General features: G+C 43.4%; 1 protein-coding gene across 30 annotated transcripts in view; it reads right to left on the bottom strand.

The window, feature by feature from the left end:
• Nucleotides 1-22,936, bottom strand: part of LOC119954469 (neural cell adhesion molecule 1-like) — a 563,058-nt gene that overhangs the window by 175,016 nt on the left and 365,106 nt on the right. For 21 of the 30 annotated variants that reach the window (XM_038779702.1, XM_038779694.1, XM_038779710.1 and 18 more), the window contains exons 8-9: nt 15,732-15,874; nt 2,369-2,398 (exon numbers count right to left, since the gene is read on the bottom strand). In XM_038779702.1, coding sequence (XP_038635630.1) covers nt 2,369-2,398; nt 15,732-15,874 — 173 coding nt within the window. The remainder of the gene's footprint in view (nt 1-2,368; nt 2,399-15,731; nt 15,875-22,936) is intronic. The other 9 variants (XM_038779699.1, XM_038779720.1, XM_038779717.1 and 6 more) reach the window with 1 other exon arrangement.

Below are 22,936 nucleotides of genomic sequence, written 5' to 3'. Positions count from 1 at the left end.
TGTCTATAAAAATTATTGAGCTCAGATATATAAAATTTGAACTTACCTGTTATATACCTGCCAATTATTCTTTGAATGAAACTTGGCATCAGAAGAAAACAAACTGCTCAATTTTCCATGTGCTACGAATTTATATTTGTATGCGGAGGTTGAATGAATGAGGCAAACCATTGTAACCCTCACGACATTGTTTAGTAAAATAATTACATCGGTGAAGTATTTATTCTTTTCACAAAGAGACAGTTAAGTATTATTTTGTCAAGCCCGCAAATAAAGTAAAAGGATGAGACTTAAGGACTGTCGTAGAATTCTCTATTACTTTGTTGCAAAATTCAGACCTTTTTTTCTCCAATTCACAGAATCTCTTAAGAATGGTTCCAGAATTTTACAAGAAACAGTTACTGGAAGGATTCTCTATTGGGAAAAACTGACTAATGCATCACATCAACCATGTCCAAATGATAACTTTGCAATGTTGCAGGCTGGCCTTCAGAAGACAATATTGGAGCACTGGGCGACATAATGTAGAGCTTGCTAAGGTTTCTACTCCGTTTGGCAAGGAGGTTAACTGGGCAGCCAACCTGCACTGCAGTCTGTGCATATGTCACTGTGGCAACTCTATGTCACTGAACGTTTGAGCAACTTCAAAAAACATGCAAGTGTCATCACTGTGCTCACCAGGGCTGTGTGCTGCTGATAGTGAAGTGCTAGCACCTGTCAACTGTGTGTGACCTGGTAAACTTATAATTAAGGACTTTAGTAGCACTGTTAATGATAAACTTTAAAATGGAAAGTACGCAACACTTACTAGGGGAAACGATTCTATAGAAGTAAATCCGAGGCAAAAAATTATTGTATGTATTCACAATTTTGCTTTGGCTAGCCAAGAAATATATGGATTCTTACACGTTTGAATATACTGATACATTTCCTACAAGTCCCTTGTGTTGCTCAGCAAGTTAGAAAATATGATATTTTTGAAAGAAGCTGTTCCAAGTTTTCAATAGCCTGGGCAAAACCTATTTGGTGGCAAAAATGCTTGTTTGATATATTGTTTCACTAAAGCACAGTCGCCTGAATGACTTCTCCTTTCTTTTGCTAATTCACAAAGGCCAAGTCATTGATATCTACATGCTGAGCTGATAAATTTGCTAACAGCTGACTAACTGTCTTAATTTTTTACCAGAAATCACTAAAAAAAAAATTATTGTCACAAGTGGGCTTATATTAACACTGCAACGAAGTTACTGTGAAAAGCCCCTTAATTAATTAAGGTGCTTTGGATCAAAATTGCAAAGTGCTAAATGACTAAAAAAACTGATCAAATTCCCTTTTCACTTGACACTCCGAATAACGTCTGAATTAAGCTACCATATTGTACCAAGACACCACCACTATGGAATTCTAGATAAGATCAGCATAGATCACTCCTAACCTTGGCCACAATACTGTGCAGGGGATGCTGTATTGAAGTTGCGGTTTCCAGTAAACATAGAAACAAATTAGTGGTCCAATTACCCTCGTCCACTCTGAGGCACCCACCTCATAACAGTCAATGTTATGAGCATTCTATCCATCCTGCCAGCTAGAAAGAAATGCTTACTATTTAGGTGACTTTTCTAAAACATTTTTCTGAAATGCCAAATTAATTTGCTTTAAAAAGTATATTATCCTAGAAATACCATATTGTTCACTGAACTCTTATTTACCATTTATGCACAATATGGTATAACATCTAATGTGTCATTCCAATAATTAATTGTAAACAAATCGGTAACTGAGAGAATTAAGTATGAGCCAACCTAACCTTGTATATGGTGGCTAGTTACTTGATCATTTGTAAAGCAGCTTTTTATTGTGCATAAATATATGCACACATTTCATATATGCATATTTCACCATAAAGCTCAAAGGTAGATTAAGCAAAAAGACCTAAATTCATTTATCTATCTCAATAGTTTTGTTGTGTGTTTCAAGAAGTAACCAAATGTAGGGGATTTAGAGTGAAGAATTACAAAATTTAATCCGAGATGCCCCTGAATTAATGAATGTTAAGCCCAGTCAGAAATAAATCATATGATTTCAATATCTTTAATACTATGGAAAATAATGGCACCTAGAGTAGTTAGAGCATTACCTCATTTGTCTTTTAAAATATACAAGTCTTTGAGCAACACCATCACATGTGAATGTCTGCCTGATGTTTTAAACTGCCAATTTTAATAAATAACATTCATTAGTAGCCTCTTCTCCATTGTAATCTGTGTCAAAAAGGTTAGTTTGGTTAATTTTAGTGACTATTTTGCAAACTCGCTCTCAGTGCTTGTTAAGAGAGTTAGAGAGTTTGGCTACAGATAAGTAGCCATACCTTTAGCGTCACGGGCCGTGTCCATGAAGCCTGGAGAAAACAAACATGAAACAAAAGTACTTTAGATATGTTAACAATGAACATGCACAGCCAGCTACATGTGTTACATTTAAAGATGCTTTGTGCAGGCAACAACATCTATCAAGGCTATGCAAATACAGTGGAACCTCATTACTAAAAAAAGATGCTAAGTCCTCACCACAATGTCTTTTTCCCTTGTTGTTGGCAGTAATTCCATTTAGATTAGTAAATATGCCCAAACCTTGGAAAATAAATAACGTGTGCAGCAACCAGGCTCAACTGGTGTAATAAAGGTTTAATTAACATTTGAAATTGTTAGTTTTCAAAAATAGATTTTAAAATATTTTACAATGATTAAAAAAGAACTAAGAAACTAAGCTCTTCCACAGTTGTTAAGAGTTTGTCCCATATTCTGCACATTCTTTCATGTGTACTTGATTTTTCAATCTCTCTGTAAAACTATATACTGGAACGGATAATGTAAGTTGAGGACAGCAGCTTGGCTGTTAAGTAGAAGCTACGAAATGGGCTGATATTAACGGGTAATGCAAGGTCAAACAATTTGAGCAATTTACTGGTGTTCCTTTCCGGATATGCTTGGAGTGCCAAGAATGCATTATTATGCCAACAATGAGTGAAAGGCTGTTGGCTACCAATTGCATAACAGTCATTTTCCAAGGGAAAGGAATTATGTGAGGGTGAAGTGCACCAGGCACTGGAATTATGGCTGCCAGAGATGTCATTGTGAAAAGGCAAAGTTTTCTGAATTTCTTTTTCCATTTATACGCTGTCTCCCCTTCAGCATCCAAAACCTAACGTGGATGAAGATGAAGGTGTAATGAGCTGAGAACATAACAGGTACACGACCTCATGCACTAAGTGCCTACATTGCAGCATGCTTTGCATCTTTGGGCATTTGGTAAGCTTCAAGGTTTTGTGTGGTATTTTCTGGGCAGCAGCACATTGGACATTCGTTAATGAATTTTTATGTTCGTAATCTGTAAATAGTTTATACACAATGGAAAAAATTAATTTGATACCTCCAAACAAGAATCAGCTAGGTACCACAAAATATACAAATTATTTAGCAGCTTCTGTCTTTGGTCATCAAAACAGACAAGAAAACATACACTGACCAATGTTAACCTATTTTTAGGCTCTGGGAAAACTAGTGGTGAAGACTGTTGTGATAACCGCTTTGACTGATTTTGTGTAATCACCAGTTACAATGGTGCAGTTTGAGCTTTATTCAAAAGTTCAAGTTGCTTAAGAAACACCACTTGGATGACTTGTCAATCCAACACATACTGTTGGTGGCCAAGCAAATTACAACATTCATTGCTACCTATGTCAATGCATGAATATTTCCTACTTGGAACCACAGGACAAAAAATGTCTTTCAATAGGCAACTTCCTTTCAGTACAGCTCGCAGAGAATCTGCGTTCACCCACTCGAGGAAAAAACCAGAAGATACTTCAAATGGGCTAACCTAGTGGCTATAACAAACAAGCTCTTGAAATCACAATCTCAGCATTTTAAGAAATGAGAAAAGTAATTCATAGCAGGGCTAATGTCTAGCAACACACTTTGTGCCTATCAAAGCAAGTGGATGAAGCCAATCATCTTTTTTGATAATAGAGTGAAATGCCACTTGCCAGCACACAATTAAGGATGGAGTGAATTTTCACTTGCATGGGGGTGAGGAAATTTGGGCAGGGTATTTAATAGACAGACAATCCACGACAACCAGCTTGCTGCACCAATCAGATGAAAGGTAGTCCCTCTCTCCATGGGTTATCTCAATTTGGAAGGCGGTGGCTTGGATGCTTTATGCCAAACATTTACTGAGGATTTATCCGAATAAAAGCAAGTTGCATCCAATGTATTCACTGCACTTGAGTGGTGCAGAGCCTCTCACTGCCGGATGTGCAATTCCCATCAATTGTTTCTGTCACTGTGGAACATCAGGCTGAAGAATCAAAACTGATATAAAACAGGCCCTGTCTTCATAGAAACAGGTAGTATTTGGCCAAACTGAACAGGTTAAAAAAAAGCACAGGAGTGCAGACGATTGAAATAAACTGGGCGCGATTCTCCGCAAATGCGGCGAGTCGTAAAGGCTGCCGTGAAACTGGCCGTGTTTCACGGCAGCCTCCGCGCCCCCTTCCGGGACCCGATTCTCCCCCACGGGCGGGGCTAGCAGCGCGGCCCCGTGAGGCACGGCATCGCGGGCTTAGAGACCGTCGCTAAGTCCGCGCGCAAGCGTCACGGCGGCTGACGTGCACGATGACTTCAGCTGCGCATGCGCGGGTTGGATGGCTCCAACCCGCGCATGCGCGGATGACGTCATCACGCAGATGCGCCAAACCCGCGCATGCGCGGGCCGTCATGCCCCTCAGCCACCCCGCGGACTGATCCTGCGGGGCGGGGGAGGAACAAATAGTGCGCGGGTATCGGACCCGCTGCCCATGATCGGTGCCCACCGATCGCAGGCCCATGCCACCCTTGGCACGGCCATGGTGCGGCCGTGCCAATCGGTGCCATGGTTGTCCAGGACGGCACTTTGCGGCCGTTTTCACGAACGGTGAGAGCAGGTGTGATTGCGTTCGTGAAAACGGCCGTAAAGGCCTGGGAACTCGGCCCATCGGCCTGGGGAGAATCGCTGTCGTGGGGCGGCCGTGGGGGGAAGAATAGCGGGAGGGCAGGAAAAATGTCGGGAAGGCCCTCCCGCTATTCTCCGACCCATTGTGGGCAGCGGAGAATCGTGCCCACAATTCCTGAGTGAGCAATTTTGTCAGCGGCAATGAAACTGTACATCAGCCAATCACAATGCACCCAATTTAATCGGTACGGACAGGACGGGGACCATGTACAGGTCTGTTGACCTTGGGTGGGAACTTCCAGTGGCCGGGCGGACACAGCCATAAAATCCCGGCCATTGTTCATCAAGCTGTTGAATTCCTGCACAGCAAATCCCAATTTGCCAACAAGGCATTGCTTATGTTGATCCTGTCATTTCTGTTCAGGAATAGTACAAGAATGATAAGTTTAGGCACTGCCAGGAGTATTATCAACTCACTTTTTGATATTTTAATTTTTTAAGCTGCATCATTTACCAGTTAGCAAAACTGTTACTTCTATTTGAGCTGAAGTTAATTAGTGATGATACCTTTTAGGAAGTACGGTATTACTGCAAACTAAAAGAAAACTTGATATGGTTTGGAAAATATTTAATTTATTGTTATGCTGGTTAATATATGGTCAGAATAATATATGGTCAGAAGAACATAAAAATAGCAGTAGGAGCAGGTCATATGGCCCCTCGAACCTGCTTTGCCATTTCATAAGATGATGGCTGAATTTATACATCAATTCCACTTTCCTGCCTCATCTCCATGTCCTTTGATCTATCAAGCATAAAAAAATCTATCAATCTTGAATATAATTAACAACTAACCATCCACAGTTGACTCTAATTGTGAGACTATGAACCCCGGTTCTAGAATCTCCAGCGAGAGGACACAATGTACCCACTCTGTAAAGCATTTTAATGAAACCACCTCTCATTCTTTGAAAAGCAAAAAGCTATAGGACTGTTCTATTAATCTCTCCTCAATGATTCTTATGTGAGAGGATTGTGCAGTCTAAAGGTCCTTTACTGCACCCCTTTAAGGCAAGTATATTCTTCCTTAACGTAGGAGAAAATAATGGAAAATCTCAGCAGGCCTGGAGGGAGAGAAAAGAGCAAACGTTTTGAGTCTGATGACTCTTTGTCAAAGCTTTGTCAAAACTGACAAAGAGTCATTGGACTTGAAACATTAGCTCTTTTCTCTCCCTTCAGATGCTGCCAGAGCTGCTGAGATTTTCCAGCATTTTCTCTTTCGTTTCAGATTCCAGCATCTGCAGTAATTTGCTTATATTCTTCCTAAGGTATGGAGGCCAAACATACACAGTCCTCCAGGTACAATATCACCAAAGCTCTATAGAATAGCAGAACGATATGCTTACTTTTATTCTTCAACCCCTTTGTAACAAAGGCTAGCATGCCACTTGACGACCTAATTACTTGCTCTACCTGTTGGTTGACGTTTTGCGATTTGTGCACTAGGATCTCAATCAATGCAAATCCCAACATTTTAGCCTAAAATATTTTGCTATTCCATTCTTCCTACCATTGAAAAATTTCAAAATTGCTAACATATTGCACCATCTACCAACTACTTTCCCAATCACTGAATTGGTCTAAGTATGTTGGCAGCTTCTTTTTGTCCTTCTCGCAGCTTATTTTGCCACTGGACTTTGTATTGCCAACAAACTTGGATATATTATACTCAGTTCCCTCACAAGTCAGATATTGATGTAGACTGTAAATAACTGAGGTTCAATGTTGGATTCTTGCAGCATGAGCATCCCAAGGGCTCTATAACTTTTAGTCTTTATCTCCTCTAAAGTAAATCCGTTGATAGATGAACATCAAACATCAAAGTACTGAAGTGTTGCATCAAACTAGCAGGGAGAAATACTTGGTTCACAAGAACCTTGAAAGAATATTTCGTCAGCTATTATTCTGTTCTGCTGAATAAGTATTTGTGTCTACGTCTAGATTATACAACTAATTTAATTTTTAAGTAATAAGATCGCAGGATGACAAATCAAATTAAATTTAAGTCCTTAAGCTTGGGGCTTGAAATCTGGCGATATGAAGGATGCCTCAGACCAAATCTTAGCAATAGGGTGAGTGATGCTGAAGGCAGCAGCAGACATGAAACTCAGCCAGAATCTGAACCACAGCCATATTTCTAGTCTGTGCAGTTAAGGCCCGGATTTAAACCGGATGGGGCAGCACAGTAGCACAAGTGGATAGCACTGTGGCTGCACAGCACCAGGGTCCCAGGTTCGATTCCCCGCTGGGTCACTGTCTGTGCGGAGTCTGCACATTCTCCGTGTGTTTGCGTGGGTTTCCTCCGGGTGCTCCGGTTTCCGCCCACAGTCCAAAGACGTGCAGGTTAGGTGGATTGGCTATGATAAATTGCCCTTAGTGACCAAAAAGGTTAGATGGGGTTATTGGGTTGCGGGGATAGGGTCGAAGTTAGGGCTTAAGTGGGTTGGTGCAGACTCGATGGGCCGAATGGCCTCCTTCTGCACTGTATGTTCTATGTTAAACAGTGAATATTTCCATATGTTGTATTCAAGTTTTTAAGCTGGGAAGATTCAGTGTTATAAAGTGTATGGTTATAATATACAATAGTAACAATAGTATTAATCTATAATCTTTATTATTGTCACAAGTAGGCTTACATTAACACTGCAATGAAGTTACTGTGAAAAGCCCCCAGTCGCCACACTCTGGCGCCTGTTCGGGTACACTGAGTGAGAATTCAGAATGTCCAATTCACCTAACAGGACATCTTTCAGGACTTGTGGGAGGAAACCGGAGCACCTGGAGGAAATTCACGCAGACACGGGGAGAACATGCAGACTCCGGACAGATACTGACCCAAGACGGGAATCAAACCAGGCACCCTGGTGCTTTAAAGCAACAGTGCTAGCCACTGTAAAAATTCATCCAAGATTCTCACCTAAAAATGGACCACTCGATGCTGCTTGACAACAAAATTTGTAACCTTGGCGAAGTCTGCAATTTCACCAGTAGGTAAGTCAATGGAAAGGGAAATTGAGCTAGGTGTACAGTGGTCAGCCGAATCGCGACCATTACTTTCCGCCTGGTGGGAAGAATATAAAATCTTCCCTGAAGTTACTTTTGAAAAATGTTTGTTCTTTACCATTTCTTAAGTTTTATTCTTTTACTAATCATGCAGCAAAGGTCTGGTTAAATTACTGCTTCACTCTTGATTTCTGTAAAATACCCAGAAGAACAATAAACTAAATGGGGTTAGTGAGCAGAATAAAATTCCACAAATTAACATCTTAATGAGGGGCTGGTTTAGCTCACTGGGCTAAATCGCTGGCTTTTAAAGCAGACCAAGCAGGCCAGCAGCACAGTTCGATATCCGTACCAGCCTCCCTGGACAGGCACCAGAATGTGGTGACTAGGGGCTTTTCACAGTAACTTCATTGAAGCCTACTGGTGACAATAAGCGATTTTCATTTTTCATTTCTTATGAAAGGAGGAGCAATTAATGGTAACTTCACATTGTAGGGCATAACGGCGCTGCAGCAATTATTCTAAACTAGATTCTTCTCTACCTCCAGAGGTTACCGAATAAATGCTGACAGATGTAACACACCGAATTCTGAAAGTTCCAATGTAGTGGCCAGAAAAATAAATGTAATTAAACATTCCTACATTTTATGTTGTGTTGGAAAGTGTGGCTTTACTTTGTTTGCAATTTTTTAAATGATCAAACCTGCCTTCATCGTTCAGATTTTAACCAGGAAATTACACTGTGCAGGATCATCCCCTTCTTTCTATTTCAATTAAGATTTTAGTTGCTGTTCCTCTGATAAATTAGCAGGGAAAGGAATTTGATATGAACAAGTTAAGTTTTTATGTAATAATACTTTAGAACATAATTTGCATATTTCAGTTCTTTGGCATTGCTCACTCCCCCAAATGAAGTCATCAGTTGACTCCGTTGGTGCAGTGGTTAGCACTGCTGCCTCATTGATCCTGACCCCGGGTCACTGTTCGTGTGGAGTTTGTACATTCACCCAGTACCTGCATGGGTCTCACCCCCACAACCCAAAGATGTGCAGAGTAGGTGGATTAGCCACGCTAAATTGCCCCTTACTTGGAAAAGATTTTTCGATAAAAATAAATAAATAACCGAAGAAATTATTTTTGGATTCCATCAAAACCTCCTTTCCTACTTCAAACTTTCACCTGTCACCAAAAAGGTTTCCTCTGTTCACTATTTGTAACAATATCGTCAATGCATTCCTTACAAGGAAATTTATGACATTTCCACAAGCTGCACTCTATCTTTTAGCACACCCAATATTTAATGGTGCCCCTTTTCTAACTTTGAGATTTTGACTCTAAAAAATACGCCAAAATGGTGCATTCAAACTCCCAAGAAATCACTATTTTCTAAAATGAGAACCAACTAGTTTGTACAGCATTCAATGAGAAAAAGTAATACGAGGGCAAATAGAAAGTTATAAATATTTTTTCGTGCCAAGGTTTAAATAATTTGTGTATGAAATGAGTGGAGATTAAAAGCGAAGCACAATTAAGAGTTCCTTTATATTCTTTCTAGCCATATTAGGGTTGATGCTCAAACCACAAACACAACAGTAAAAATCAATGACTTATGTGGTAACTTTGGCACACATGACGAGCGGTAGTCTCAATGCAGCAACACTGGAATCATGAAACCCGATCAGGCGGTGAATCGCGTGTCAGCTGAAAATTGAGGCCAGCACCAGGTACTCAATGGAATGCCATGCTCTTGTACCTACACAGCAGCATGAATGTGTGCCAATTTGAACGTCAGCATGGGCATGCAAATTGTACAGTAAAGGTCATTGGAAAATCATTAACAGGTGGCCTCCTGCGATGCGCCGCCTCTGCCAGGTAAAATTACCAATGGCGTGGTTCACTTGTGACATTGAAAATTGGGAACTGGGCGCCGTGGTTGCTGAGGGAGAGAAAAGGGGTATGGAAAGTATCTAACATCACTATAACGTGCTGACAGTTGTGCCATGGCCCGGGGAGAGGGGGGGGGGGGGGGGGGGGGGGGGGGGGGGGGGGGGCATCTGTCAGGGCTGGGAGGCGTAGCGGGGGCAGCCAGGAGGTGGGTCGTGGGGTCAGGGTGACCAGGCATGGACCCCCATTGCCGCAGCCTGCAAGGCAGCCATGTGGCTGCGCACGCCGCTGACTGTCCACTGTGAACTTAGCACCAGGGGTCATATGCCTCCATAAGTCACATCCCTAGGTTTCGTCTGGCCCCAGCCAACCCATCAACAGGATGGGCATGCTCCATCGCAACCAGTGCCATCGTGTTGGCTGGGATGAGGGCGTGTGGGGGCTGGAGTGCTCATATGCAGCTCCTGCTGGTCAGGCTCTCCAGTGCCGATCCCAACCCCATTGTATCACATACCGGCATGCATTGGAATTGTGCTAGTTCCATGTGGTGCCAATGCTAACCCGTTAATGTGTCCTGAATTGCTCTGGGATCGGCGCCACTTTCTGGGCTGTAAAACAATCGTGATTCAGTCCTGGCATCAACAATTAGTCTCTCTAATGAAGAATTCCACCTGACAGTATTCTTTTTTCACCCTTATTTCATTATCGCAATATTGTAGAACTTTTTCCATCTTTGGATTCAATCAGATGCAAGCATAAAGGATGGTAACAAAAATTACACATGATCAGTTGATTACAAAAAACATGATAAGCAGCAAGACCAAGCAACAAAAGGCAGATGATAAAAGACAAGTTCTGCTTTCCTCATTTACCACGGCAATGTCTGTCATTGACTAAAATTAAATGTGGTTTAATTTTAGCATATTAGAAGGCAAGCAACGTACAGAACAGACAGTGTAGTGGCATACAAAGGAAGTGGAGTGAGTGTGCATGGCTAGGACAATATAACTCATTCTTAAAAAGTCTTTCTCGGTCTTTGGAGATGAAACTCAGATGCTGATAAGGGCAAGAAATGATTTTTTTACTGACAGTGTGAAGGAAGAATGACACACAGTTTGCAGTCCAATTGGTCCAGAGCAACACATCATTTTGACATCTTCCCTCTTCTTCCTTGTTAAAAAGCGAACTTGAAAATTTCTGGCTATTTTCTAATATTGAACTTGTCTGCACCATCTTCAGCTAACAATTGAAATGCAATCGTCAGCCAAACTGGCTGGAAGATTACAAAAGATTTAAGAAAAAGATGCTGACAAAAGCTGAACCCGGTCAATGTTTGTATGGGACTTTATCATCAGTGAGTCTAACATATAGGATAAAGCAGCATTACTGTAGATTTTTCTAAGTCTCATTATTTAATTTTGAAAGAAGTGAGACAGTGGACTAAAATACTCTTATTTCAATACTACCGGCATTACTGTATATTGTTCTATTTCTAATTTATCTTCAGAAAATTCATTAGTGTTTGCAATTAAAAGGAATTCTGACATGTTTAAAATTGTCAGCATATTGTAGCATCACAGGTAGCTCCTCAGAATTACTGTCAAGCAACTTCCCAAAATAAGAGTTTCTGAACAGTCTCAAATGTAGTGAATAAATAGCAATGAGCTCAAACTATTTTAAAGAATAGCAAGAATTATGGATTGGGAAAGATTAATTAAGTGCCTAAGAATGACAGGAATGGCAGTTAAATATCACAAAAGTGAAGACTCTAATGTACTAACGTAAGGGATTTTAGGTAACCACAAATTTGATACTAGATATAAATTCCACTGGCCCAATCCATCCAATACCCAACTTCACATCAAATGGATTGAGGTGGTTTTGCATTGAGCCCTAACATTAGATTCACAAGTAAAACCATGCACCTGTGATCACAGATAAATGTCCATGTTTCTGGGTTTAATGCTAATTTCCAATACTGTCTATTGTCAGCTCAGCATCTTCCAGTACAGCAGTAATTGTTCCAGGAGAATTACTTGCAGTTGACCTTGTTTCCAAAATAGAAGCTGTTAACATTTGAGAGTGTGCCCATGTAGACCAAAGTAGAACATTTTTCACCATGTTGCAGTTTTTAAATTCTACTTTACAATAATTATGTAAAATACATGCCACTTTTGCTGGTGGACATATGAGAAAATATGACTCACCAGAGTGATGGTGTGTTACACTAGTTTTATTAACTTTATATCAAGTATGTGAATATTTGTATAACTATGTTTCTCAGGCTTCCCATGGTCATTTGTTTAAACCATTTTCATTATCCCTGTTAATTAAAACTTAAAATTAATGAAATCCAAATGCAGTATTAGCAAACATGTAAATAAGGTGAAGATTCTTTATTAAATCACTATGGTGTTTACCTTTGTTCATGAGATTAATTAGATTGAAAAGATGAAACTGTTTTAATGAAATGGAGCCCTCGTCTCCCTCCAACATGGCTTCAAAGTTCCATGGTGGGATAACAACATATGAATAATTCACAAGTGCCTGAAATTCCTCACTTGCAAATAATAAAATAGTGAGGAGAGGAGCTTTGTTGATTTCTGCAAGGGCTCATACATTAATAAATATCCTTAATTTCAAGCATTGTATTTGTTTAGAAACAATGGATGAGAACCAATGTTTTAATTTACTCAGTGATGTATTGTAAATGGTCACAAAGTCTTGGGGAGCTATGGATGTTTGTGACCAAGATTTGATTTATCCTCCTGCTTTTGTCTACCAGATTGTATAAAGAAGCAAAGATAATGAGCATGTTTAGCTGATGAAATTCAAAATTACAATGAAAAGATAATTAGGGACAAATATTTGCTCTAGGCATGCTAGGTGCAGCAAAATCAAACTTTGTAATTTTTTAATATTCATTCATGGGATGTGAACATTGCAGCACGAATTTTTGCCCATTTTGATTGGCCTTCAGAAGATGGTGGTGAATATACGGGGCTGGATTCTCCATTCTGGAGACCAAGTGCTCCCGCCGGAGTAGAATCGATCTTGGTCTCTGCTGGCGCCAGGTGCAGCACCCAAGGGCGATTTCCCCTCTTTTCCATGAAAATTTATGCATGGACGGGAGTTCATGGGACTCCTTCGCTGGTCCAGAGTCTGCCCCCCCCCCCCCCCCCAACGCAAATCCTGCCCCCCTCCTGCTGACAAGTAGGGGCATGCCCCCAAAACCCCACGGAAATTATGGGTCAACCCCCACAGCATGCGCACAAGGATGACCTGATTCTCCCATCGACCCCCACCCTTGCCTGAGAGCTGAATAGCAATCCAGCTGTAGGCTGAAAAAACACAGAATTTCCACTTACCCTTTCTAACGCCTGCTGCCTCAGTCAAAAGGTTTTGAAGCAGCAGCTGTTACAAGTGTTGGAAGTTTCCGCGAAAGCCCCGTACACTTCAAAGAGCTAGAAATCCCCTGACAGCCTTTGAAATGAAAATCTACCATTCAGTTTCACACAGTAATACATTCATTGCATTAGCCAGTGACTGATAGTTTTATTACTCAAGAGACAGCTACTTGGTGGATTATTTATTGATCTTTCCCTTCATACTTGAATGCATCTCCATGATCCTGCTTCGATACTAACCACAATGTTTGGAAACACTCTTGCTAGGATTTACAGCACTTCACCACACCCAAGGCTGCTAAATAATTCCTGCCACAATCAAATCATGTAGCTGCTATTGAAGCGGGGAGAACTTCTGAGGCAGCAGATGTTAGTAAAGGGCAAGTGAAAATGCCTGATTTTCAACTCACTGCCTGGACTGCTCTGCACCTTTCAGGCAGGGGCTGCGGCCCCTGATGGGGTTGAAGTGGGGTGTCTGATGGAGGGGGATACCTGTTGGGGGGAGGGTTCTCTGATGGGAGAATCTCTGATTGGAGAGGTGTCTCTGACAGGGGAGTCTCTGACATGGGGTCTCAGACGGCGGGGTCGGCGGGAATCAGATGGGTGGAGCCAGGATTTGTGTTGTGGGGGTAAAGGGGGACTTCGCATGAACTTCGTGGGCACCTCCATTACCCACTGACTCCCTTGACCCACCCTGGCATCCATTGCATCAGGGCTGCGTTTGAAGATAGCTGTACCAATCCATGCCCATGTGGATCCCGGCTCAGAGGCCTGGAGTATCACGGGGGGGGGGCCTAGAAAATTGAGCTTCCAGCCCGTCAATCAGATGCAAATCTGGCAGTGTGGGGTGTGTAGTGAGCACCAATCCCGTTTTTAGCCTGACGCTCAATTCTCCACCGAATCAGGAACTCCGCTACCGGGGCGGGCAGCGGAGAATCCACCCCGTGATTTCACGATAACCAGAGCACAGAGGAAACCTTTACCGAACATGAATAAATAAAATGTTAATCTGCAAGGCCTGAAACATGGTGTGCTGAGCTGTCCAACAAGATAACGTGTCAGGATACATACTTCTTCCCAGTTCCTTATCATTTAGTTTGATGAGAGGGTGCCACAATCCAGAAAATAATAATTAGCAATTTAATGGAGAGAAGGTTTCACACACAAAAAGGCACAAAACCTGGCGAGGATGGGTGAGGGTGACTTATGCATGCAACATCTCCTTCTTATAATTAACACCTGGTCCAAGCTTTCGCATGGAACACTAGTACATGAACTGATTACAGTGCTCCGGGCTTTCACTGAAGTTTGTAATCAAGTAAAGATGCCCCTTTTCCAGCATAAATCACAAGGGGATGTTCATTATAAGCATTTGTGGTAGAAAGCGATGCAAGTTGCAACAGCAGAGCATGTTGTCACGGCGTGATCTTGCATCATGCATAATACCTACTCTCAGGACAATGGAATCACAAGAACTCTATGATCGACAAAGGAGATATACCGTGGACCGCATGAAAGGGATTTGATTGGTTTGAATGAAAGACAATTCTGCTGGTGACCACCAATAATGATTGTATGTCATTATTCAATCTCAGCCCCGACTGCATGCAACACCCGCACCGAGATTTTAATTGCAGAAACAAAATAATCTTGCTGCTTTTCAAAGATAGTGTGCTGTGAGAAGTGATTTTTTTTTCCAGCAAATTTGAGGATTATTCTTTCCCTCTAACAGGACAACTTGTTAATGTAGCCAACATTTTTGCCATCCTACCAACAAACTTGTACAGTGTACATAGCTCCCCTGAAGGTTTAAACAACAAATGCTCTATATGGTTAGGTATCTCGTCATACAGTCCAGAGGGTGCCATGTTCATGCACTAGTCTGTACTAGGTCAGGGAATCTCTGCTGGTGCAGCAAATCGAGCGTTACAATTGGCCTTGGCACCAACGGATGTGGCTCTTTACAGGATGAGGGCAGAATCAGAAAATTTTTTTAAATTCATTTTTATGCGAGGTGAGCTTCGCTGGCTGGGCCAGCATTCACTGCCCATCACCAATTGCCCTGGAGAAGGTGGTGGTGGTAAGCTGCCAAATGTGTGCCAAATTTGTGGAAACAAGTAATTCCAAGTGGTTGCAAGCTACGGTTCAGTTCCTGTAAATCTCCCTTGGACAGGCAGGCAGGCAACAAAGTGAACTTAACCACAATATCAGAAGCAAGCAAGAGACGGTGGACTTAAAACTATTGACTGAAGTTAATTTTTTGTGGGTGACTGGACATGATTAACGACATACAGAAGATGAAATTTGTGCTCTTCTCCATTTGGGTGAAGAAGGTGCAATTTCATTCACATTTGGATCAAGCTGGATGACATTTATTTTTTCTACCTGTTCTCCATCCTTGTACATGTGGGTGCCTTTCATCCAAATGACGGTTGGGGTTGGGTCACCCTCCGCCTCACAGGTCAACGTAATCTGTTCTTGAAGCTCCACTGCAGTCTTGTTTACTACGTATGTAATTTCAGGTTTCACTAAAAGACAGAAAGAATATGAAGTCCTGGTTAATGATTCAGCTAGCACCAACTGACAAAGAATCATTTGAACTGACTGAAATTCTAATTGTTAATGCAAAGCTTCAGTAACTAAAACAGGGGCGAGAAAGTCCAAATGCCCAACAAACACACAACACTAAATGAAATTTCTCTAATTGGGATTTTCCTGACTAGTTGCATGTTCTGATCCAGAAATTGGTGCATGTGAGGTCATCATTTGTTAACCAATTGTTTCCAAGTGGATTGACCCATAAAACACAAATATTTTTCTAAACATTGCAGTCAGTTACACAGCAGGCTACTCAACATCTATTCAAGCGTGAAGGTAAATGAAATTAAACAATCCAGACAGCTGGCTCTGTTCAAGCTAGTTTAGTTCAGTAGGCTGGGCAGCTGGTTCATGGTGCAGCATGGGTTCAATTCCTGTCCATGCTGAGATTATTCATGAAGGCTCCCACTTCTCAATCTTTCCCCTCGCGTGAGGTGTGGCAACCCTCAGGTTAAATCACCACCAGTCAACTCTCCCAATCAAAGGGGCAAGTAGCCGATGGCTGAATAAAAGCAATTTCCCATTAATAGGAATGAAAGCCTTGCAGATAAAAAAAGGAAAATGGTAATTGAATTTTATAGTTGACGGATATCCAAGTGGGAAAATTCTAGGAATATGCAAGTACGAAGTGAAACAATTAGGTAATTGTCATGTTCAGAAGCTTTTAAGTAAATGTGAACCCATTAAAATTATTATGGGGAGGGGAAGCACTTACAATTTGAAAAGGTTCCCTGATGCGCTCTTTAATATTTATTAAAACTTCATCGATGTGAGGAAAACGATTAATTTCTTGATGCACGTTGTCAATCGAACACATTTGAGCTCTAGACTGACATCAGGCATGGAAGTTCTTCCATTTCTTGTTTAGTCAGCCCATGGTTTACCCATGAGACAGAATGATGTAGGTCCAAGCCTTAGTCCAGAGACTCAGAACACAAAATGTAGACTGGCAATTCAGTGTGATACTTAGGTTCCCTTTGGTGATGCCATTTTTCGGATGACACATGAAACTGAAGCTTCATCTGCCTTCTCAGCTGTCGAGGTAGAAGATCCCATGGCACTATTTCTAAGAAGAGCAAGGAAGCTCTTCATAAGTGTCCTGGCTAATATTTATCCCTCAATCAACATCACTAATATTGCGTTTGGTCCCTTGTACTTTATGAAGTAACTCACCAAACACTTCAATTTGTCCAAACCAGAATCCTTTTACTGTGTCTCATGGCAGCATGACAATCTGATACAGAGCATTGTATCATGGAGTCTTGCTACTCCTCTGCAACTTACATGCACGTTTTATTACCCTCTCCTTCTTCTTCTGAAGATGCTGCGATGTGCCTCTCCTTATATCCGGGTCCCAGATCTGGAGACCGCACGGTGTGTCTGCACCGCCAGCTGCTGTCATACAGTGACTTCACTTCAGAAGTGCTTAATTAGCTGTAAGGTGCTGTGGGACATCCAGATGTGGCGAAAAATAGAACATAGAACAGTACAGCACAGTACAGGCCCTTCAGCCTACGATGTTGTGCCGGCCATGTATCCTGATCTAAGATCCACCTAACCTATACCCCTTCAATTGACTGCTGTCCATGTGCTTGTCTAAGAGTCGCTTAAATGTCCCTAATGACTCTGACTCCACCACCTCCGCTGGCAGTGCATTCCACACACCCACCACTCTCTGTGTAAAGAACCTACGTCTGACATCTCCCCTATACCTTCCGCCAATCACCTTAAAATTATGTCCCCTGGTGACAGGCATTTCCACCCTGGGGAAAAGTCTCTGGCTATCCACTCTATCCATGCCTCTCATCACCTTGTACACCTCTATCAAGTCACCTCTCTGCCTTCTGCACTCCAGTGAGAATAGCCCTAGCACCCGCAACCTTTCTTCATAAGGCATGCCCTCCAGTCCAGGCAGCATCCTGGTAAATCTCTTCTGTACCCTCACAAATCATCCATATCCTTCCTTTAATGAGGTGACCAGAATTGGACACAATATTCCAAGTGTGGTCTAACTAGGGTTTTATAAAACTGCAGCAAAACCTCGCGGCTCTTAAACTCAATCCCCATTAATGAAAGCCAACACACCATATTCCTTCTTAACAACCCTATCAACTTGGGTGGCAACTTCGAGGGATCTATGTACGCGGATCCCAAGATCCCACTGTTCCTCCACACTTCCAAGAATCCTGCCTTTAACCCTGTATTCAGCATTCATATTCGACCTTCCAAAATGAATCACTTCACATTTATCAAGGTTAAACTCCATCTGCCACTTCTCAGCCCAGCTCTGCATCCTGTCAATGTCCTGTTATAACCTGCAACAACCCTCAACCCTACCTACAACTCCCCCAACCTTCGTGTCACCAGCAAACTTACTAACCCACTCTTCCACTTCCTCATCCAAGTCATTTATAAAAACCGCAAAGAGCAGAGGTCCCAGAACAAGTCCTCGCGGGACACCACTCCAGGCGGAATACTTTCCACCCACTACCACTCGCTGTCTTTTCTCGGCAGCCCATTCTGTATCCAGACAGCCACATTTCCCTGTATCCCATGCCCCCTCACTTGCTGAATGAGCCTACCATGAGGAACCTTATCAAATGCCTTACTGAAATCCATGCACACCACATCCACTGCCCGACCTTCATCAATGTGTCTCGTCACATCCTCAAAGAATTCAATGAGGCTTGAGAGGCATGACCGGCCCCTCACAAAACCATGCTGAGTATCTTTAATCAAACTATGTTTTCCTAAATAATCATAAATCCTATCTCTCAGAATCCTTTCCAATATTTTGCTCACCACAGACGCAAGACTGACTGGACTGTAATTCCCAGGAATTTCCCTATTCCCTTTCTTGAGCAGGGGAACAATATTTGCCTCCATTCAATCATCCGGTACTACTCCAGTGGAGAGCGAGGATGCAAAGATCATCGCCAACGGTGCAGCAATCTCCTCCCTCGCTTCCCGTAGTAACCTTGGGTATATCCCGTCAGGCCCAGAGGATTTATCTATCCTGATGCTGTTCAAAATTTCCAGCACATCCTCCTTCTTAATACCAACCTGTTCGAGTCTATTAACCTGGTTCATACTGTTCTCATGAGCAACTAGGTCCCTCTCTCTGGTGAATACTGAAGCAAAATATTAATTTAGGGCCTCCTCTACTGCCTCAGACTCTAAGCACAAGTTCCATCCACTATCCCTGATCGGCCCTACTCTCATTCTCATCATCCTCTTATTTCTCATATGAGTGTAGAACGTCTTGGGGTTTTCCCTAATCCTTCCCGCCAGGGCTTTTTCATGCCCCCTTCTCTTGTCATCCAAGTACCTTCACCTTACCATTCCTTCCTTGTCTCGGTGGGACAAAACTATCCAACAGTCGCAGCAAGTGCTCCTTAAACAACCCTCGCATTACTGTTGTGCATTTCCCCAAGAATAATTGTTCCCACTTTATGCTCCTCAGCTCCTGACTAATGGCAGTATAATTTCCTTTCCCCCAATTAAATACCTTCCCATACTGTCTGTTCCTATTCCTCTCCATGACTATGGTAAAGGTCAAGGAGTTGTGGTCACACTCATCGAAATGCTCTCCGACAGAGACATCTGACACCTGGCCTGGTTCGTTGCCATGCACCAAGTTCAATATGGCCTCCCCCCTAGTCGGCCTATCTACATATTGAGTCAGGAATCCTTCCTGTACACACCTGACAAAATCTGCTCTATCCAAAACATTTGCACTAAGAAGATTTCAGTCAATGTTAGGGAAGTTGAAGTCACCCATGACAATAACTCTGTTACTTCTGCACTTTTCCAAGTTCTGCCGCCCAATCTGTTCCTCAATCTCTCTGCTGCTATTGGGGGGTCTATAGAAAACTCCCAATAAAGTGACTGCACCTTTCTTGTTTCTGACTTCCACCCATACTGACTAAGTAGACAAACCCTCCTCAACTACCTCCTTTTCTGCAGCTGTTGCGCACTCCCTAATTAACAGTGCCACTCCCCCTCCTCTTTTACATCCCTCCCTATTCTTCTGAAAACATCTAAACCCCAGAACATCTAACAACCATTCCTACCCCTGCGACATCCATATTTCCATAATGGCCACTACATCATAATTCCAAGTACTGATCCATGGTCTAAGTTCATCTCCCTTATTCCTGACACCCCTTGCATTGAAACAGACGTACTTTAACCCATTCCACTGAGTGCAATTTTGCCCTATCAACTGTCTATCCTTCCTCACAGACTTGCTGCATACTATTTCTGCCTGTATCCTCTGATCCATAGCTCTGGGGCGGAATTCTCCCACCCCCCGCAGGGTCGGGGTATCGCCCGGGGCCTTTGTAAATTCTGCCCCCGCCGTGGCCGGAATTCTCCGCCACCTGGGAATCGGCGGGGGCGGGAATTGCACCCCGCCAGTTAGCGGGCCCCCCGCGGCGATTCTCCGGCCCGCAATGGGCCGAAGTCCCGCTGCTGTCAGGCCTCTCCCGCCAACGTGGTTTAAACCACCCCTGTGCTGGCAGGAGCAGGTGGTGCGAGCGGGCCCCGGGGTCCTGGGGGGGGGGTGGGGGGGGTGCGGGGCGATCGGACCCCGGGGGGTGTCCCCACGGTGGCCTGGACCGCATCGGGGCCCACCAATCGGCGGGCGGGCCTGTGCCGTGGGGGCACTCTTTTTCTTCCTCCGCCGCCACGGCCTCCACCATGGCGGAGGCGGATGAGACCCCCTCCACCGCGCATGCGCCGGTGGTGACGCAGCGGCTGCTGACACTCCGGCACATGCGCAGACTCATGCCGACCGGCGAAGGCCTTTCGGCCAGCCCCGACGCTGGTCGGCATGGTGCCAAAGGCCGTTGCCGCCAGTCGGCGGAGCCACTCCGGCATGGGCCTAGACCATGGGCCATGCGGAGAATTCCACACCTTTGGGGAGGCCCGCCGCCGGAGTGGGTGTCGCCACTCCGCTACGCCGGGACCCCCCGCCCCGCCGGGTAGAGGAGAATACCGCCCCTGGTTCCCATCCCCCAGCCAAACTAGTGGCCAGCCAGTAAAATCCCAGCTTTGATGCTGACGCAAAATGGACATCAACATAATGGCCGTTCATTATAGAACCTGACCAAAAGGTTAATGGAGAGGAGAATCAGAAAGTGTGAATAACAGGCAGCAGAACCGTGACTTTGTGCTACCATCAAAATTGAAAATTATCCCCTCCTGTAAACTAACTTGACTTATCTCGGATAAGATTCGACAATGAGCCTTAGTCTAGGTAAGGGTGTGAGAACTACCCGATGGCTCCTGTATCAGCTTTGGGTTAGTGGTTATACTCTTGGACCTAAGCCAGAAGATAATGCACTTAAACGCATCAAAATCAGTTAAGTGCTTTCTGCAGAGAGCAATTTACTGCTTGTGATGTGGTGATTAGATTTTTTTTAATAAACATTGTGGTTAGTTACGAAGCAGGGTGTTCAACATCTATTCAAGCGTGAAGGTAAATTAAATTAAACAATCCAGACAATGGCTGTGTTCAAGCTGGTTTAGCTCAGTTGGCTGGACAGCTGGTTCGCGATGCAGAGTGAGACCAACAGCATGGGTTCGATTCCCGTACAGGCTGAGGTTACCAGCCTTCTCAACCTTGCCCCTTGCGAGATGTGTGGTGACCTTCAGATTAAATCACCCCCACCAGTCAGTTCTCTCCATCAAAGGATAAAGCAGCCAATGGCTGAATGCAAGCAATTTCCCATTGATATGAATGAAAGCCTTGCAGATCAAAGATCATGGGGCTTCAAACCCTAGAGTTGTGGTTTTCACTTTCTAGGAATTTGCAGCTCCTGCTTTCTCTGCATGAGGCACCAGTTGAGTTTTAAAGCCGTGATTTTGTTTTCACTATTTCTGTCTGGACTGCTCTCTCACTTCCAGACTGGCTTCTCTGTTATGGTGGCGGTTGGGGGGGGGATCCGTTTGGTGGTGTTCGGGGGGGGGGGGGGGGGATCCATTTGGTGGGGTTCTCTGGTGGTAGTCAGGAGGGTCAGGTCACCCTCCTACTGTAGGGGATGGGGGGGGGGGGGTGGGGGGGGGGAAGAGGAGAACTCATTTCCATCGCAAAGGATGGTGAATCGCCTCTGGGTGCCTGCTCCTAGTGCACCTGCAAATCAGAAGCAATTCACCATCTCCGGAGGGAGAACATCCCAAACAAAGAATCTAGCCCTGAATCAAGCAGGACACAAGTAATGGCGTCTGGACCCGAATTTCCGATTTGTGCCAACCTGTGGTGGGAACATTAAATCATAAACGTTATCCTGAGGCTGAGTTGTAAGTTATTCCCGGCAAGATATTCCCGTTTTTACTGCGTGATGAATGGTAAGACAGCCACAACACATCAGGTTCTATTATATCACCGAAGTTCATTTAAACTCAAATTTCTTTTAAAACCATAGCAAATCGCTTTATACATAAAACAACATCCTTTCTTAAGACAAAATACTCATCAATAGCTCTTACATGGACAGCGAGAGTTATTGTTGACATGTTGACTCACAAAACTGGTGGCACAAACATCAGTCTCGACTGCAATTCATGTCAAGTGTGGGGAGAAATAACGTTAACTATCCAGGTTGACGGACCCGGTCATCGACCCGAAATGTCAACTCTGCTTCTCTCCACAAGGGGCTACCAGAGCTGCTGAGCGTTTCCAGCATTTCCTGTTTGTATTTCAGAGGTCTAGCGTTTCTCTTTTATTCTGGGCTGCACTGATGAGGCTGGCATTCACCGCCGATCCCTGTACTTGCAGCATTTTGTTCCTATATTTGTGGTGTTTAATCGGATTTGCTTGCAAACAAATGGAAAAGAACACTTGCCAAACAGCAAAGCAAAAAAAAAAAAAGATGCTTTTTTAACACAATACTATGCTGCTCAAATGAACGGGAAAAATAAATCAACAATTCTTGGACTCCTGTGAATGCTCCAGTTAGCAGAATATTCTGCCACTAGATGGAGCCTTG

The sequence above is a fragment of the Scyliorhinus canicula genome, chromosome 19, assembly GCF_902713615.1.
Source record: "Scyliorhinus canicula chromosome 19, sScyCan1.1, whole genome shotgun sequence".
Lineage (NCBI taxonomy): Eukaryota > Metazoa > Chordata > Chondrichthyes > Carcharhiniformes > Scyliorhinidae > Scyliorhinus > Scyliorhinus canicula.
The sequence above is the reverse complement of the archived record's forward strand: the minus strand, read 5'-3'. Positions and strand labels throughout refer to the sequence as shown.